General features: G+C 43.4%; 1 protein-coding gene across 1 annotated transcript in view; it reads left to right on the plus strand.

Moving 5' to 3' along the window:
- ITPR1 (inositol 1,4,5-trisphosphate receptor type 1) overlaps positions 1-13,207 on the plus strand; it is a 346,432-nt gene that overhangs the window by 213,832 nt on the left and 119,393 nt on the right. Inside the window, exons 38-40 of the mRNA XM_032290649.1 lie at positions 878-910; positions 9,007-9,042; positions 10,592-10,639. Coding sequence (XP_032146540.1) covers positions 878-910; positions 9,007-9,042; positions 10,592-10,639 — 117 coding nt within the window. The remainder of the gene's footprint in view (positions 1-877; positions 911-9,006; positions 9,043-10,591; positions 10,640-13,207) is intronic.

The raw sequence follows: 13,207 nt of genomic DNA on the forward strand, positions 1-13,207 counted from the left end.
TAGCTGTTTTAGTGCTAGAGAGTATAGGACCTCTGGTAATGCCTGGGTTTTCATTTCATACAAATTGTCGGTCTCCTATTAATTACCAAAGCATCTTTGCTCCAGGTGAGTAAAGTATTAACATTTCCAGCTCCTAGGATTTGTGACAGCAACTGAAATTTGCAGAATGTACTCAACATTAACAAAGCCTAATGAAAAATCAGTTGAGGATCATCCATCTATCCTCAAGCATAATTGTGATACTTCCCTTGTGCTTCTCTTTTTCTTGGACGTGATGCTGATAAATCTCAGATCGCTAATATCACTTGAATTGGCACTAATCATTCTAGAGGGAATATAGTTTCCTTTAATCATCCATGGGACCAGGCGAGGGATATGCTGGTCTTATTAGCTGCTGAAGTTACAGCTGGTGCTGTTTGAGCTTCTGACCCCTGCCACCCCCAACTGAGTCATCAAATGAGGCTAAGGAAAGAATTTTCTCCTAAACCCGCCTAATTCTACTCCAGTCTTTCACTCTACTCTTTCCCACCCTCTTCAGAAAAAAGCACTGGGGAACTTGCCCTTGCTCCCAGCTCAGTCCAAGTTTTCAAGTACACAAGCAAGCGCAGGGCTCTCTGCATACATGGTTAAGTGACCTGCGAGGTCTGATGCCTGACATGTGAATAAACTGTGCCAGCATCCTGCCCATTTTGGTCTCGAGCAGATGTCACTGTGAGCTGTGGCCATGTCCTAAGTGCCCAAGTCTCTTAGGATGGTTACCACCTAGCAAGGCTTTAAGGAGAAAGTGTCAGCAATAAGCTTGAAGTCTGTAACACTTGGGTGGCTTATTTCCTTTCCTAACATTTCCTTCTTCTCTCTTCCCTTTTTTCTTTTCCAGCTGATTTCCATTGATGAATTGGATAATGCTGAGGTCCTAACTTTGTTGTTTTTTGTTTCTCGTGTCTCATGGTGGTGTTTCTGTGACATCCTCCCAGTTAGCCCTGTGATCCTTCCTCCAGTCCCACGGCGTGGAGTGTCTGGCTTTGTGTGGTGTGCCCTCTGGGAGTGAGTGGAGTCTGTCGTGTCTGTGTTAGCATTTCCCATGAGTTTGTTTGCCGTTAGTCCTTGGAGATCTCATCTGAGTCTCGATAAAGTTGTTCTAAATTGCAATAAGATTTTAATTGTTCACTGTCTAAAATCTCAACTGAATTTGTGGTTGATGCTGGCCAATACCCTGTCTCTGAAAGTCAGTTTTGAAATTGGCTTAAAGAACTTCTCTATCTGTAAGTAAAGCATCTGATGCAAAAAGATACAGCAGCATTGATATAATTTGAAAGTAGTAAAAAAGGAAAACTCATTACTCTCTTGGTCTATGTATTGAAAAGTATTGAATATGAGAGTTCATATAAAAAAATTTTTTAAGTGCAGGGTGAATTCCTACGTGCTAGTTGAGACTTTCCATCCACAGGCTAGGTTAGGAATGCACTGTATCCGTGGCTTCTTCTAGGAAAACTACCTATAGATCCAGAAATCGAATGTCATCCTGTGGCTTTGGTACTTACGTATCAAGCTAGTTTCACTTACCCAGAGTTACCCTGGAGACTGACTAGTAGTCATTTTGTTTGGGATTTGGGGGCCTCTTGAATATTTTCTGTTTTGTACATTTTTTCAATATTCCTTGCTTTATTTTTAGGTTGTGCTATATGCTAAGTAAATGCTATCAGATAAATTTAATTTGGGGAATTCACATACGCAATTGAGAGGGTTTCATTGGTTGGCAAATCAAGCAAACTGAACTAAGACTTAATTTGTCTTTTGAAAGTCACTTCTCTGATCTGCTTCAGATCTGTTTCTCCTTTCAGTAGACCAGCTAATGCCTTTAGATGAGACAGAGCTGCCAGATAGAGCATGCTGTCTACTCTAATATCTACTCTAATTAATACACTGTCATTTCAGGAATACTAAGAAATGGCTCAGATATCCCTAAGGAGGGTTTGAATTACAGGCTTGAAACAGAAAGCAGCACGAGTGCTTATGTTGAATTTGGCACAGTTGCCTCAGGGATGGAGCTCAGAGAGGCTAAGTGCCTGGTCCTAGCTCACACAGCTAGACAGTGGCTAAATCAGGACAAACACATGGCTGGCTTTCCTGGTGTGCTTACTGTTCTACCACAGTAAATTCCATAAGCGCAGATTTTTCCTTGTATTAATTAGACAGGAACAGGTGAGGGGACCATTCCTTCTGGGAAGACTAGAAGGTGAGAAAAACAAAAGGGAGTGTACCAACTTAATTAACTGCTGTAACCTCAGGGAATTTTGCCATTTCCTGTTTAGCATTCCTTCTTCCGGGTTATTTGTATGCCAGAAAAATCACTTCTATGCTGAATTTGATGTTGGCACCCTTTAAGACTCTTGTTTCTACATAGAGTTTTAAATGCCTCGCTGATTTAAATTTTTCCTCTAAAATATTGAGGTTGAGTTACTATTTGCTTAAGTACAAATTAAGTCGGGAAAGGAAAACTTTCCCTAATCAGAGTCTGTGGTGTTATTAATACACTGTTTTGCACCATAGTAATCAGTTGATGTGTTTGCTTGCTCAAGATAGAACTTGGGTCTCCTGGCTGGGAGTTTATTGCTCGCTTATGGAAAGATTCCACAGTTGGAGCAGGTGTGTTTATAATTATACTCTAGGAAATAGAATACTGTCTGTTTATAAAAGAGGAATGTTCTGGCAGCCACTCAGATTCTTTGAAAATTCCCTGAAGAAGCAACTGTGGATCCCCTCCACGTTGTTCCCCTGGCAACCGTCAGCGCTGGGACACCGACACCCTGTCTCCAGCCCCTCAGGCTGGTGGATCTAGCCCTCTCTGCAGAGGTGCCTCCTGGGCCTTTATCATTGATGCTGTTCTGGAAGCTACCACAGCTCCTGTGGTTTCTCCCCCACCAAGCCTTTTGCTGGCCTGCACTCCTGGAAACCTGTGGCCCACAGCTGGAGCTCTACAGAAGCTTGATGAGAATCCATGCTGGTCCAGGATTAGGGCAGGGCTGCACATCTGAACTGCACACCAACGTTCCAAAGTCTAAATGTGATGGGGAGTAGCCCCAGGGCTGTGTAGGGCCCCCAGGGGCCCATGACCCCAGTTGAGGAAGGGTCACCACGCTTTGATCATAAAGGCCACTTGAGCATCTCTAGAGATGGGCAATTCATGACTTGAAAAAAAGCACAACGCCTACTGAGTCCCTGTCAGTGCTCTGAGAAAACAGGGTGAAAAGAGAACAGAGGTGTAGATTTCCGGCAAGAAAGTACATGGTATGGGGTCTTCCCCACTGCTTTCTAGAATGAAATTGTGTTCGAAACCAGGGAGAGGAGGGGTTGTTTGTTTTTTGGCAAACAAATAGGCAGAGTCTCCATCTTTACCCCCTGATTTTTCTTTTTCCCATGGGGCTGGGGTTGGGGGACAGATGGGGCGGGGGACAGATGGGGCGGAGGGGAGAGGGAAACTCCCTGTGTTGCTGTCCCTTCCGCTCAGAGCTGGGTGAATTATTACACATGTTTACACCTCTGTAGCTACCACAGAATGTTTCCATCACCCCAGAAAGTTCCCTCCTCTAGCCATTCTTGGCTTGAAACAGATACCAGCTGGTGCTAACGACATTCATTTATCTGACTCATATTTGAGTGCCTGTTACGTCCAGGGGGATTTGGATACAGTGGTACCCCAAATGGGCACAGGGTCTGCCATTCTGGAGCTTACAGTTTTGTGGGGGCAAACGGACAATAATACAAATTCATGCAAGATGACAGCTCTCAACCATGCGACATGTTAGAAGGGAGGAGTGCATGGAATCTGGGGACTTATACCTAAGCAGAGAGGCCAGGTAGCAGCGTAGATCAGGTTACGACAGGTGAATGGCCCCAAGAGGTAATCATGTGAGTTACTTTCCTAAGCTGTACAGTGCTGCGCTAATCAAAGGGATAGTTCTGGTGAGGTACTTCCACTTGAGACAGAGGTGGTGAGCAGAACGGTAGTCCACCCAGTTTTCATACATGTGTCTGTGAAAAGGAGTGGTGTGTTTAGAAAGTGTGTACTGTAGTTCAGTGGACGTGTCTGTTCCTACATATTTGAGATGTGATTCCCATTGAATCACTGCCTCTTTGGAACTGTGGAATCTCTGGAGCCATTGGTGTCAGCTAGCAACTTTGCCCTCCTGCATTGCAACAAAAAAGCTAAACTCACATTCCACCTACTCAGGGTGGCTGCAGCCTGCTTATGTTAACTCTTCAACTTCTCCTACCTTGAGCTGCTTCTGCAGGCAAAAGATGCCATTGACAGGGAACTTTGTAAAATTCAGGAGGGATAAAAAAGGAGAAACGTAAGAGTGATTAAATTTCACCTTCAGGGGGCGTTCTCATGACGCCCAACCCATGGTGGAGGTGTCCTACTTTTTTGCATTGCTGTGAACTGCTGCGTTGGGTACCTGCCAGCATTCAGGCAGCAGTTACATAAGAGCTGCTTTTTTTCCTGGAATTTAGGCTCACTGCTGATGTGTGACCTTCAGCAGTAATTGCCAATAAATGCAGTGGGGTTGTTTACTGTTAGACACTGGCAACCACAAAGCAAACTCATCTCAGAACATACAGAAGCTATTATAGAGTCAGTGGAGAGCTTTTAAAACATATATATGTACCTCACTGCGATTATTCCATAATGACTGAAGTTGTAGAATTTAGTCATGTCAGAAAGTGTTTTTAAAAAATGAACTTTGCTATTGAGTTCTGATGAGCTTGTTCTATAAAATATAGGTGAAACCGCATTGTTGGAGCTAAATAATTTTTGCTTAGTTCTGTTTCTAAAAACAACTACAGTTGGTAAAGTTGCCTCAGCAGATAGGAAGATTTAAGATTGTTCTACTGAAATGCTAGATAACTTCTATTTTAGCTCACTTTTCTTTAAAGCTTTCTGTTTTCTTGGTCTGGGTTTTCAGAGGCTGATGCAGGACCAGGCCTAGCACGTGCATTTGCTAGCCCATTCACTGTTTGTTGTTGGTCTCCTCTGAGGTTGTGAGTGAGTAGAAAGGAACTCTTTAAGACGGCTTTGAGGGGCTGGAGATACAAATTCTCTTTGATTTGCTGATAACTAGATCTATAATACAGTTACATTTTTTTTGAATTGCATTCACTTTCTACCAGCGTAATCCATAGAAAGAGACATCCCATTTCAAAGGAAAATTCTAGAAGCCCAGGGGTAAGGGGGGGATTCCTGCTGAGGGCAGTAGAAAACAAAGTATTTACCCAGGCCGTGCTTTGTGCTGGTCTGTGATAGGCACACATGAAGTGGATGGATGGATGTGGGTGGGTCCTGTTGGGCAAACACCAGAAATAGTCACCTTAGGAAGTCTGTGTGCTCCTTTATATTTAAGAATGATGATTTCCTACATTTTTAGTAGAAATTCGTCCCTTGACAAAATGCTAGGTACATTATGTGTTGCAAGTGAGTAGATCAGTGTCTTATATGCACACACTCAGTTACTACCCAAGGTACCATACTGAGGGCCTGATTTGTGGCCTCATCCAGGAAGCACACTTCGGGTTCAGTGACTTGAGATGTAATTTAAATTTCTATTTCAAAGCCAGTTATTGGGAGTCATTTTTCTACTAAGTTAGATTTTGCTCACCTTGTCTAAAAACACTGGGAAGAATTAAGATCCCAGAGTAAATATGAAGAGGCAGTAGGGGGCAGTAGTTGGTTTCTGAGTTGAAAACCAGGCCACATCAGATCACTGTGAATCACCTGTTGGTGTGTGAGACTGGCCTTGACTGGAGGTGCCAGCACCTGAATGTGGTGACTGGTCCTGGGACTGAGCAGGAATACAGAACATGGGAAATTCAGACAAGCCCATACCCTCAAAATATTCCCCCTGAATACATGTTCACTGAGGGCTTCACCTTTCATGTAAAAAAAAAATAAGTGATGATAAAACTACAACTCCATTCATTCGTTTACTAAACATTATCTTTTGCTTGGGGTATTATATGTTGTATTTATGTAGATCTTATTTGAACATGCATACCTTATTAATATGCTTATATTTATTGAAATTGCAGCTTATTGCTGTAAAATAACCTTATCCTCATAGCCAAAATCATAATGGGAAACAGTGCTAGATATAGGCTGTTGGTGGTTTTACCAACTTAGATACCATGTATGGCCTGGCCCTTTCCATGCCTGGAAACGTTTTATGTCCCAGTGGGTTGTATTATTTAGGGGACTTGCTTGCTAGATATTGTGAAATGAAGTTTACTGAAAATAAACCAAGGATTATTTAGTATTTTAGCTGGAAGGAATCCTAAAGAATGTTTGCAGCTGGGCATGGTAGCTCACACCTGTAATCCCAGCACTTTGGGAGCCTGAGGTGGGCGGATCACTTAAGGTCAGGAGTTCGAGGTCAGCCTGGCCAACATGGTGAAATCCTGTCTCTACTAAAAATACAAAATTAGCTGGGTATGGTGGTACATGCCTGTAATCCCAGCTACTCAAGAGACTGAGGCAGGAGAATTGCTTGAACCCTGGAGGCGGAGGATACAGTAAGCCGAGATCACGCCACTGCACTCCAGCCTGGGAGGCAGAGCAAGACTCCATGTCAAAAACAGACACAAAAAAGGAATATTTGCTTTGTCCTCCTTGAATAGGTCAGGAGATGTATGCCCAGAGAGGTTCAATGACTGGCTCAGGGTCACACAGAGAGCCAGAGCTAAACCCTGGATGAGCCACAGTCACAGGATGCTCATGCAGTGCTCTGGGGTTTTCCAATCTATTCCATAAAGAGATCGCATTTAAAAATGTTTTTCTGGTTAGACACGATTCTTGAAGCTGCAAAGTGTCCTCTGTTTTCTTAAACGGTTTCATAAAATTTTCAAGGGGAAAAGGACAGTTATTTTAATTTAATTTTTGTTTTAAGAATTAATTAAACTAATTTTAGAACAAGCATGACAGCAGTTTAACAGAGGAAATAGAGTGTCAGTACAATCGTAAAACATAATCCCTGCTGAGTGATTAAGAAATAGATATATACTACCTATGGCTGTTTATTCAAGATGCTTCTCTGAACAAAGAGAGCACAGCCAAGAGAATTCAAACAAATGGCACACCAGTTCCATCTTTGTTTTCTTTGGCTTTTGTTTTGATTGGCAAAGGGGTAAGAGGGTAGCTCTGTGCATTCCTATGATGAATCCATGCCTACAATCCTTTTGTTCTGATCATATTGGATCAGTATAAAGGATGCAGTAGTGGGAGGGTGGCCTGTGCAAACAGTGGAATATATTACTTCTGTCTGTATCTCTGGCTGCTCTAAAATGCATGGGAGATTGCTTTAATTCTGCTTTTTCTCATTTGTTCTTTTTGCACTAAGGGAAGATAGCAAAAATGTTTACATAGTTTAATTCTTTAGCATGCAGAATGTAAGGGTAGAGGTAAAAATGCATTCTTGGATTGTGATATTTCTATCATTTTGAAAATACCTTTACCTGTGCTCTACTTTTACTTTCTTCCACACTCAAATCCTTCCTACCACCAGCACTGTCCCTCCCCACCCCGAGCAGGAGGCTGCATGCTTCAGAGGGAAGTTTTCTCCCTTTGATTGATGGAGTTGGACTCATGCATGAAAGGTCTGCTGTCCAGATTTGAGTGAGCAACCCTTGTTGTCTTTGCTAAAGTAGTTTAATCCCCTGGATCGTTCTTTCATTTTCTCTATTGGGAAATAGAAAAAAGACAGAAATCGTTAGATTACATAATATAGCAGCCCTATATTAAGAGGCTTTTTTTTCCTCTTGGGGATCAAGCTATCAAAGGGGTAGTGTTGAGCTGGACGACGATCCCACCAGATTTCACAGTGTCACTCCTCTCATGCTGTCAACACCAGCCCTGGTCTGCCACCTGACAGCCACCTTCTGGCCCTGAATGAGTATGCTGGAGCTCTGTTAGAGGCCAAGGTCACACAGTTGCAGCGTGAGCCTTGGGTTCGTCCCGTGGCCTCACACTACACCTTGCACCAGTCACGCCGCTGGCCTGTGACTTTGTTCCCAGGATGCCCAGGTGGGGTCTGGCAGTTCCAGCTGATAGCTCTCCTCTGCTCCAGGCACATGTCCTTTCGGAGGGCAGATTCATGGCACTGTCTGCAAATGGAGTGGTGGACTTCTCCAGGCACACCTTTGTGTAGCCCCTGCATGCCCTATCGCTCCTTTCCCCTCACCTGCTTGTCGTTTGGAGGCATCCTTTTGTTGCTCACCCATGGATTGGAAATTATGAAATCAAGCGGGGGAGGCTGCTCTCTGTGTGCCATGGCTGGGACAGGGCCAGGAAACCCAGACCATGAAGCCCGCAAGGGAAGTGCATGGGGTGGGAAACTCATCTCCAAACTAACTGTGAGTGCGGGAGATGCTGCTGCTCCCACAGACGCTGGAGCAGGGAGGCTGCATCCCTCAAGCCCAAGCTGGAGCCTAGGTCTTCTTCCCTGCCACAGGACAGGTATGGAGAGCAGAGAGACACAGGAGAAAGCTTAAACCCACAGGAGACATGTGGCATGTGGCACTTTCCCAGGCCTTGAGCCCCTGCTGTTATCAGTGCCTCTGCTCCCCTGAGAGCCTCCGCGGACAGGCACCCTTTTCTTTCTTTCCCTGTCTCTGTGGACCGAGACACGGATGTGCTGTGGTTCTTTCTTTCACTTGCATTGTTTTAAAGCATAATTCCTTCTTGGTTAGCAGTAGACATTTTTTTTCCTTTCTTATTTGAAATATGTTCCCCCATCTCACAGGCCAATTTTCTCCTCCAGCACAACCACATTCAGTTTGATTTGAAGGTATCTGGTCTCCTTGATTGCTGAAGCCCACTTCAGCCGGTGATCCGGCAGGGTTGCCTCATCTCCCATCCTTCCTCCCGTGTTTTGTCCTTGAGTGTTGGTCTCTGGACTACTCTGTGGCCCACAGGATGCAAGCGCCATGACTAACGTGCTTCGTTTTACTCCCAACTAGCTTCCTCCGGCTCCGGATTCTGAGAACGCCACTGAGGTGTGTTGCCCCCTATATTTGTAGCACCAGTGCCAGCAAATATGGGTGCCTCTCAGTTGTCCTGGTTGGGTGTTTGAATTGTTGTGAGAAAACGTCTGTCCAGGTGGTGGGTGTAGGAGGGAGGTCTCTAGGCTGGCTGGGAACAGATCATTGCTCTCACGGATGTGGCTCTCAGTGTAGAAAGTCCTGAGGAGGTGGATCCAAACTGAGCATCCTCCAGGTGCCAGGATGTGGCTCTTTGAAAGTTCTCACTCAGAACCATCTTAATCGTGAGATGTTTAGTTAAGACGTGAGGATGTTAAGACCTTTCTGCTGTTAATATAAAATTGACTTTGGGTCCTGTGCAGAGATGAGGCAGTTTTGAAGTTATAAATGAATAATAAAAAATATTTATAATTGTAGAAAAAGCTGCTAATAAACTTGTAATTTTACGATGCACTTTTAAAAATGTTTTTATTTTTTGAGACAAAGTCTTGCTGTCACCCAGGCTGAAGCACAGTAGTGCAACCTCGGCTCACTGCAACCTCTGCCTCCTGGGTTCAAACGATTCTCCTGCCTCAGCCTCCCAAGTGGCTGGGATTACAGGCATGTGTGACAATGCTCAGCCAATTTTTGTATTTTTAGTAGGGGCAGAGTTTCACCATGTTGGCCAGCCTGGTCTCAAACACCTGACCTCAGGGGATCTGCCCGCCTCAGCATCTAAAATTGCTGGGGTGACAGGTGTGAGCCTCTGCACCCGGCCTACGATGCAGTTAAGAAAAAAAAAAATCTATCCTTCTTGCTGCTAAGTAAACTCACTACATGAGGGACTAACATTTACTAAGGTGTGTGAGATCATAGAGAAGCTTTCTGGGGAGACATATTTCCAAGTATCAAAATTTAATTTCGGAAACTATTCTAAAATCACAGCAGTTCAGGCTAGAATGAAGTGTACTTCATTTGAAAGAAGTCTATTGAGGGTCTTAAAAATGAAGCATGAACAAATGATCGAATAGCTAAGTTGCCGTGTGGATGCTTTCTAATCATCAGTGTCCTGTATCCTAATCGGAGCTCCTCATTATGTTAACCATTTTGGTTACAAGACTTGTGTACTTGTGGGGTGGGGAGAGCCATGGTCCCATGTCTGTGTCTGCTCAGAGGTGTGTGTCTTCTTGTCCTTACGCATGTGCTGTGCAATGATGCATGTGTGAATCATAAGGACCTGCCTGATTGAGTCTTGCATTACAACCCCTTATGGGTTAATGTCACAGCATATAACATAGAACTTCCTTTTCATGATCTTTGCAATAAATTATGTTGGCCAAAAAGTTATATGTCTGCCCATTTTAAACAGTGCACTAGGGCTGGGGGTATGGGAAAATCATTATGCAGCATCTAGATAATCAAGCATGAGTGTTTGGGGGGGGAAACAGAAAACCAGACCTGTTCTCCGTTTGGGTAACTCTTGTCTATATATGAACTCTCAGTGTATTTTATATGTGACTGATGCTGCAGATGGTAGTGTCTCCTTAGTGTTGTACTTAAAATGGAATTTCTGCATGCTTAGCAGGAGCTTGAACCAAGTCCACCCCTGCGGCAGCTGGAAGACCATAAAAGGGTACGTAGTCTTGAGTCTTGGGTATTGGGAGCTAATGATCAGTGACCATAACACCTTCATCAGCCACACACTGTGATTGACAGACAGTTTTTGTTGTTGATATTGTTAAAGCATTAATTGACTCAATCACAGCCATGTATGTAAATGAAACTAAATAGTGGTTCCACCTATCATCTACCTGATCAGAGCACTGTAACCAGCTGGCCTCCAAATCGCGACCAAGTAAGCTTTTCATGTCCCTTTTTCTTTTCTGTGTGGGCTTTCTACTTAGGTGAAACCTAAAAAAAAATAAAAAAGTTCTGTATTGACTGACGAATAATGGAAAAAAGTTTATAATTATATTACCTAGCCACAAGAGCCACTAATGTTTTTGTTTGTTATTTGGGGTGGTTTTTTTTTAGAGGCAATATCACTCTGTTGCTTATGCTGGAGTGTAGTGGTGCGATCTTGGCTCACCTCAGCCTCAACCTCCTGGGCTCAAGAGATCTTCCTGCCTCAGCCTCCCAAGTAGCTGGGACTATAGGCACCACGCCTGGCAAATTTTCTTTTGTTTTTTATTTTTGAAGAGAGAGTCTTGCTATGGTTCCCAGGTTGGTCTCAAACTCCTGGGCTCAAGCGATCCTCTTGCCTTGGCCTCCCAGAGATCTGGGATTACAGGTGTGTGCCACCATGCCCAGCCCCACTAATGTTTTCTTATTTCCTTCTACCCACGTTTTTATACACATGAGCACGGTGCCAACAGACACAGGCACGTTTGTATTATCATTGGGATTATTCTAAGTATCCAAATTTTGTATCCTGTTTTACATTATATTACTGTATCTGAGTATTTGTTTTGAAAATCTTTGAAAGTTAACAGCTGCCTGAAGTTCTCCAAATTAACAGGTAGTTCATCTTTTTTTTCCGTTGATGAGGAAATGAATGACTGTGTGCATCTTTGAATAAATTCCTAGAAGAGGAATTCCTTGGCCAAGAGGTAGATAATGCTCTTAAGGTGTTGATTGTGCCTTGCCAAAGCATTTCTAGAAGATTGTGTACATCCATGAACATGCTGACAGCACTGATTTTCATGTTGCCCATTTTTGGGAAAATAACCAGATGTCCTGGTGACACAGGCTTCATCCCCATTTCACAAGTAGGAAATTGAGACTCTGGGAAGTTCAACATCTTGTCTAAGGTGATGGAGTTTGAAAATGACCTGTCATTATGAAGACTGTCTTGGAACTGTGGTCATCGGTGTCTTAGAGAATTTTTCTTCTATTTTTGTGGGTACATAGTAGGGGTATGTATTTATGAGGTACACGAGATGTTTCGGCACAGGCACACAATGTGAAATACAACACATGGAGAATGGGGTATCCATCCTCTCGAGTATTTATCCTTTGAGTTCCAATCCGAGTACATTTTTTATGTTACTTTAAAATGTATAATTAAGTTATTGTTGATTATATTCACCCTATTGTGCTATGAAATAGCAGGTCTTATTCATTCTTTCTAACTATTTTTGGTACCCATTAACCATCTCCACCTGCCCCGTGTCTTGGAGAATTGATGCCTGAGATAAATGGGTAGCCCCATGCACCTTTACTCTGCTCATGCCCAGGCCCCTGCCCAGTCTCACCGCATCCCAAATCCCTTTTGTTTTCTTGCTCTGATAGAGGCATAAACTTTGTGATTTCTCTAGGACCAGAGAATAGCTCCAGGAAATTGGCAATACAGCAGAATTCAGGACGTGATGCTAGAGCGTTCTCCAGTCTCCTTTATCTCCTGCATTTCATGGCTCAAGGCACCTTGCATTCTTATATTTTCCATCCTTGCCTGCCCTTTAGAATTATCTCAGGTCTTAGGAGTAGCTGGCAAAGGCACACAGCTGTCCCTCATGTCCTAAGCTCTCAAGGGACTTGGTAATGAATGCTGCCAATGCCCCTGAACTTTGTGATTTGAAACAGGTTCAAGTTTGCATTTTTTGTTTTGTTTTGTTTTGGTTTTTGCCAGGTACTTGCTGTGGTGATTTTGAGCAAATTAACCTCCTTGTGCCTCAGTTTGTTCTGCTGTAAAATGGAGGTGACAACAGTCCTTATACCTTAGGACACTGAGCTGTGCACATGAAGTACTTTGCACAGTGGCTGGAATATGATAAGGGATATTAACTTGTAGTTACCTTGCGGATTGAAATATTGAGGTGGTTTTGTAGACATGAGTAGAAGGAAGATATTTTAAAATCTAGGCTCTGCCCTCATGCTGACTAAGGTGTGAGAGGCTCACAGCTCACATGAGACGGTGACCGTGCCTGAAGCACATGGTTTTAAGTGGCTGGAACCTGGGAAACTGAAAGGTCAGTTCTCTCTCCTTTGTGTGTGGCCATGTTAACTCCTTAGTGTCTTGTTCATCGCTGGTTCTCTTCCCACACAGTCCATTTGCTATTTAGTTCAGTTGATATAAGTGAAACTCATGTTGATAGAGTGACCAGGGAGGAGCTTGGTTTCATTACTCCACATCACTATTCTACCAATTTTCATTGTTTTAACGTGACACTTATTACAAATGACTTTTTCTTTTCTCAGTCTT

This window comes from Sapajus apella, unplaced genomic scaffold, assembly GCF_009761245.1.
Source record: "Sapajus apella isolate SASKATOON/1434 unplaced genomic scaffold, GSC_monkey_1.0 scaffold23, whole genome shotgun sequence".
Lineage (NCBI taxonomy): Eukaryota > Metazoa > Chordata > Mammalia > Primates > Cebidae > Sapajus > Sapajus apella.